The sequence below is a fragment of the Polyodon spathula genome, chromosome 12 (assembly GCF_017654505.1).
Source record: "Polyodon spathula isolate WHYD16114869_AA chromosome 12, ASM1765450v1, whole genome shotgun sequence".
In the NCBI taxonomy this organism is placed as follows: Eukaryota; Metazoa; Chordata; class Actinopteri; order Acipenseriformes; family Polyodontidae; genus Polyodon; species Polyodon spathula.
In genome coordinates this window covers 5,039,508-5,045,507 of record NC_054545.1, presented here as the reverse complement: position 1 = coordinate 5,045,507, position 6,000 = coordinate 5,039,508, and the positions used below count along the sequence as shown (strand labels likewise).

Genomic DNA, 6,000 nt, shown 5'->3' with positions numbered 1-6,000 from the left:
AACCCTTTGTAAATATGAGCCATTATCTGAAGGTAAATCCTGTATATATATTCCAAATATCATCTTCTAGAAATGAAATTAATTCACATTCATTTGACCAATACAAAGCTGACAGAAACATCACAAGACTGACTAAAACACAGAGATATACACAGAAGGGTAACAGTATCTAGGTTCTCTAAATAGGCTTTCTTTATCAATAATAACTTAAAGAAACCCCCCCCCCCCCAAGGGCAAAAAGAGCAAAAACAGAAACAGACCGTCCTGGTGTGAACACCTGTTAAAAAGCTTGAATTAGATAAATGGCAAGCTTCATAACAGCAGCTGAAAAGACGATATAGCTGTATGACTATGCAACAAATTGAAAGGATTCTTTTTTGGCTTCAAAATTTAAGAAAACGTGCAATTGGGGGTGCTTTATTCAGTTATGAAAGCATACAAAAAAAAGAATATGGTATGAGATTTGCATTGAAAAAGTGGCAGCACTTTTCAAGACTCATGGAATAAATGGACAGGGCCTCGCTCTTCTCTTCTCTCAGATTTGACAGCAGTTTTTAAACCATGCATTTGCAGGCCTATTTAAAATATCTCACTGGTTACAAAAAAAAAATTTCTGTACAGCAGCGTTAAATCAATGGGTGTCTTTGGAAACAAGCATGCAGGCCCAGAAATAAACCTCAGATTGCCAACTAATGCAAGTGCGGTTTGAGGTCAGACCACTATGGAGGGGGTCACCTTAAAGAGGCATCCTATCACTTCACTTCTAATGTTGATTTCTTACCTTTACCTTTTATTCTCAGTGGTTCTTACTGCAATTACCGTATTCCTTTGAATTTAAGAATTTTTTTAACCATTTTTTGCTTATCAAAAATAGCCTGTGTCTTAATTGAACACAGTACAGTGATGCATATATTAAAGCAAAAGACAAATGACAAAGACGTTACTGCCTGAATACACAAGCAGCAACATGCCTGACTGCAGAGAAATGAAGAACTGAAACGTTACTGCCTGATCTCAAATCATCCATGACATACAGGCAGCCATTTTCAAAGAAGCTTCATTAGCTTCCTGAGGAATTCGAAGAGAAGTTTTTACAATTTCAGCGTTTCTAACAAACAGTACCAGCTTGGACAGATCGGAAATGCTGATCAGACCCCCGTATTTTTCGACATGCCAAGCAATACCACAGTTCACAAACTGGGAGAAAAACAGGTGTGAGTAATCACGACTGGAAATGAGAAACAGCACAGAACTGTAATGCTCTGTGTGAGAGCAGACTGGAAATGAGAAGCAGCTCATAACTGTAATGCTCTGTGTGACAGCAAACGGATCCAAACTGCCTCTCTATGTGTAATTGGGGTTGTATCTTTCTAAATGCAGATTTATTTGATGTTTTATTTTTTTCCTTAAAGGGTGGGAAATTTGGTCTGTGTCTTAAATTCGAAGGAATATGGTACTTAAATACTGTGGGTTTTTTTTGGTAAGTCTGCCATAGATATTTGTAACATAGACAGATTGTCATCTTAAAAAGAAGACTCAGCGTCATCTTGCAATCTGCTACAATGGATCAAGTTTACTTTTGTTGCTACTGTGCAACAGAGGGTGCTGGTATTGTCTTATGTAAAGGCACATTGGCCAATCTAGCCTACATTACATAGTCTATGGCTGGCAAGCAAACCTAAAGAGGAGCTCCTGAATAGTCAGATACCTTAACATAGACCTATCAAAACATACAAAAACACAGCATTTCAGCACAGCCAGTGAAAACCTCTCGGGTAGCTGGATTGCAAACACTAGAAAAACAAGAAGAAATCCATGGGAGCCTCTCAGGTTCTATAGCCCTTGTGTGTGCTGATGAATGCTGTGTGCGGGAGCCTTTCCTTCCTCTGCACATCAGACGTGTCAAACCAACCCTGTTTATACAGTCAGGATCTGTCTCATTAGCGCAAAACTGAAACCGAGGACACTGGCCTCTAGACTAAATACTGAACTACCAGGCTATGTAACACATCATTTACTTCTGAAAGCGCTTTCTAAAAACTGCAAGGATTTGTGGTCCTATTTGAAGTCTCTAGTACAGTTACGGTAATACACATCACAACAATTATTTGAGAAATTAAAACAAACGATACACTGCACCTACCCCTGCTTCATAAACGCTATTTCACAACACATAAAAATAGATCTTTCAAAACATTCATTATCAAGCCGCTGCTCTGGTCTCAATCACTGTAATATACACGGTAGTACAGAGTTTTATTTCTCCACAGTGAGTATGAGTTGTCGAACTTGAGCAGGTATGTTCCTTCACCTGGGTATTCGTGATGGCCAGCCTGCACTGCTAAGTGGCTGTCTTGTCGGTACACTGGTAAAATCTCACCAAGGCGAGAGATAGGGCAGGCTTTCGATCCCCTTTCTATATCTCCTGGACTTACAGGACCTGCAGTAAGAGATGGAAACTTGAGTTAGTCACAGATTTACAAAATGTAAACCTACATTGATAAAAAAAAATAAAAATAAAAAAACTACTGCAACATTACCAATGTAAATCAGAAGAAACTGTGACATTATTAGTGGGTTTAGCTTTAAGCTTAACTTCCTAACCCTTTTTTTAATACTTTTTAATATATAAACAAAACATATAGTTTGTTAAAATCCACTCCTTGTGAAAAATATAGTGCTCTTTGAGGTTCAAGAAGACAAATACATTTTACAAGTTGGAAAAAAAGACTAAAACCTGGAAAGGCTCAAACTGTTATGTATCAGGAAGACAGCACAGCTTGTGGGTATCACAGTATTGCCACTACTTACATGATACAAACAGGGCCCTTTGTGTGGGTATGGAAACTGTACACCTAACATGTGCAAGTGCATTTTCTTGTCTGTAAAAGGGAGGGTCCTGCTTTCACAACTGAATTGATGACAGATTTTCAGGACCGGCACTAACCTTCCACCTCCCCTTCATCGTCCTCGTCGTCGCTCGACTCGCTGACCTGCACGGTGATCACTCGGCTCGTCACAGGCATCCAGTCGAAGTAAATCCCGAAGCCGATGTCGTAGTTATCAGTGGCAAACTCCCAGCAAATACGCTTCCCTTCCGGGACAGTCGGTACATGCACCGTCACTACGTCTCCGCGATACACTGTCAGAACCGCCTCCTTCTCCTGCCGCAGCTTCGCCTTGAACTCCTGGATGGCCGGGGAGGTCCAGGTCAAGGGGGGTGCCAGTGGAGGCAAGTGAGCTGCAGGGGGAAGAAAACACACAGATGCATTGACTGAAGACCTTTATAAAAGGTTACTGAGGTAAACAGTGGTAAACAGGGGACAAACAAGTAAAGAAGCATGCCTGAACACCGTTCTAAACTGTAATTAACAAGCACAGGCTGTGTAAAGGTGACAGGGCAGTGAAGCTCACCTTTCTCATCCCCTAACGGAGCCTCGGGTGCCGCTTCTGCCACACCATTGTGGTCCGAGTGGATCACCGCGGAGTCGCCAAGTGAATTTTGGGTGCTGAGCGGGCAACTGGAGCTGGCACAGCCTTCTTGGGTCTTCTGAAAAAGAATCCATCGCACTTGAACAAGTCGACCACACTGAAAACTTCACTGAAAAACATGCTTTAACTTTTTTTATTTCTCCAAGGCAGAAATGCAACAAGACAAGTAAACGCTGCACTGTCAATTAATTTTTGGTAATCAGGTAAATCATGCAAGTACAGACGTCCTCACGTCAAGCCTGCTTACCTCTGAAGAGAGCTGTGGCTGGTTCAATAGACTCAGATCGTTCACCTTGGTGGTTTGCTGCTCAGGGCTGCAGGTGTTATCAGGAGGCTGTAACGTCTCTGTGCTTTGAAATCTCATAGGAGAAGACAGCAAACATCACAAAGCAGTTATTATACAAACCCTTTGTGCAGCGAACAGGGGCATTCGCTCCAGGAGATTGTTTTAAACACAAGAGTGCCCTTGAAAGATTGATAGAGATGCAGAAGGGTTTTCCTTTTTCCCAGCAGTCAAATAAAAGTGTTCCCAGCCTTTCCACACAGTCTCATAATTACAGTATAAACTGCACAAGACAAATACTATCAGGGATGAAACCGAGGCTCAGCTTACTACATCCCAGGTTTTACATTGCGTTTTATTTGCTAGGTGAAGGTGTCTCTGATTAATACAAACTTCTAAGTAACCACATAACATGAAAATCGCTGAAAACGGGATGTTGCATCCAAGTTCAAATATCTTGAATAAAAATATCTCCAAGGCTAAAAAAAAAAAAAAAGTAAAACCCAGCAGTGGGCAGTTACCTCTCCTGGGAGCCGTGCTGGCAGCTCTGGGAAGTTATTCCTGGGAAGGAGGAGACGGACAGCGCTGCTAACCGAGACTGCACCTCTGAACTCATATCTACATTTTTCATCTCTAGAAAAAATATATATATATATATACATTTTCTCAGTGATAAACTTAAACACTCAATCACATAATCTCTGCACAATTGAAAATATTTTACTTGGAGTTATATTTTAAAAAGAAAAACTGTGTGTGATTTAGCGTGCACACGAATGCACAGTATTATAGGCTATGCTTAATCCACACTAAAAACGTAGAAAAATGCAAAGCAGTGCAAATCACAGCCTTACCACAAGCGGCGACCTTTTAGATCTACTGTGAAAGTTGGCAGTAAAATAAAATAAAAATGTAACTAAAATGCAAAAAAGATTTAACGCAACAAAGCGCCATTCTAAGCAATGAGCAATGCTACGCTTTACATTTAGAATTAGCACGTACGCCGTGACAGGATACACATCACATGCATCATGTGGTTTAAAAAAAAAAAGTGTCCTTGCAAATAAAACGAAAAAAGAGATCCGGATTTTTGCTCTATTTAACAGACCTTAATTTCTAGCAGGTTTTGATTTTTAATTTATTTTAATCTCGGTATACATTACGCGAATTTAGGCATTGATTACGCTGTGTCAACTTTTCTTTTCTAATCACCTGATCTCCAGATTTGTATCCGGAAATGTTATTTTCACCAAATAAAGAATTGCGGTTTCGATGTTTACCTGAGCTGTCGGTCGGTGGTGACTCTGAGAAAAGCGGACCGGATCCAAAAGTCGACCCGACCGCGGTGGGACCAAATCGGGCTGTGGGAGATACAGTCGCCGCAGCAGGTAGAAACGACATCGAAAACACAGTAAAGAGAGAGACGTTGTGAGCTGTGAGCAAAACGCAGACTTCCGTCATTGGTCGGAAAACAACGGAAATTATCGAACGGGTTGAGAGCTATGGGTTGTGGCGCAAAAGAGTTATGATATCATTACATTTATTAGAGAATGCCATTTTTCGTGTGTAGGGATAGCAAGTATTTTGTTTTTTCATGCAATTTGCAGCAACAATTGGGCAAATATAGTTGTGCGCACATAGCACTATTAAAATCTATAAATATGTATTGTTACAGTTGTTTTTGTAGTTGTTACAAACAGTTGTTTTTATTTATTTGATGCGCTTACTTCTGTGATTTTTTTGTGTTTTAACAATCTTGTGTATTTATTGGATTCTTCATTTGTTTAGATTTGTTTTGCTATTATTGATATTTTTATTCTCATAATTATTTACTGTTAATTTGTCATTTTGACACATTTTTGATAGAGCACTTGCGTTCTGTTTCAGCCGACATGTAAAGCGCTTTGAGATACTGTGGTATTGAAAAAGCGATGTAAATAAAATAAAATTAAAATTAAAATGTAAACTATGCGTTGTGATGTCTTTCAAGTCCTAATTGCTGAACAATATGTTGCCGTTGTCGTAAAATAATGTTAATTTAAGTGACGGTGCCAATGGTAAGAGAATAAAACCTCTTTGAAGTGTTTGACTTTCCACGCACGTCGAAAGTAGACAGTACCCGCTTTCCAGTTGCCATAGAGCCGGTTCCCATGGTTACAAATACACGATGAAGATGTCTGCCTTTATGAAATTGAGCAGTGGGGACGTCTCTAAATTGATTGAAT

The 6,000-nt window shown here is 40.0% G+C and overlaps 1 protein-coding gene across 2 annotated transcripts; it reads right to left on the bottom strand.

The window, feature by feature from the left end:
- Positions 1-1,303: 1,303 nt before the first annotated feature.
- On the bottom strand, positions 1,304-5,484 carry LOC121324973 (protein TMED8-like). Of its 2 annotated transcripts, none has more exons than XM_041267229.1 (6): positions 5,056-5,484; positions 4,297-4,408; positions 3,740-3,851; positions 3,415-3,547; positions 2,948-3,241; positions 1,304-2,440 (listed from the first exon to the last, which is right to left on the bottom strand). In XM_041267229.1, exons 1-6 carry the CDS (start codon positions 5,234-5,236, stop codon positions 2,223-2,225), a joined length of 1,050 nt encoding a protein of 349 aa, XP_041123163.1. In that variant the 5' UTR covers positions 5,237-5,484; the 3' UTR covers positions 1,304-2,222. The 2 variants fall into 2 exon arrangements, with proteins under 2 accessions (XP_041123163.1, XP_041123162.1); XM_041267228.1 differs by having other exon boundaries at positions 3,415-3,550; positions 5,056-5,481.
- Positions 5,485-6,000: the final 516 nt, after the last annotated feature.

Coding starts and splice junctions, on each gene's coding strand:
- LOC121324973 (XM_041267228.1), bottom strand. CDS start 5,236: ATGACGGAAGTCTGCGTTTTGCTCACAGCTCACAACGTCTCTCTCTTT. Junction 3,551..3,739: donor AGCCACAGCTCTCTTCAGAG/GTAAGCAGGCTT, acceptor ATTCTTTTTCAG/AAGACCCAAGAAGGCTGTGC. Junction 3,242..3,414: donor TCCGTTAGGGGATGAGAAAG/GTGAGCTTCACT, acceptor TTCCCCCTGCAG/CTCACTTGCCTCCACTGGCA.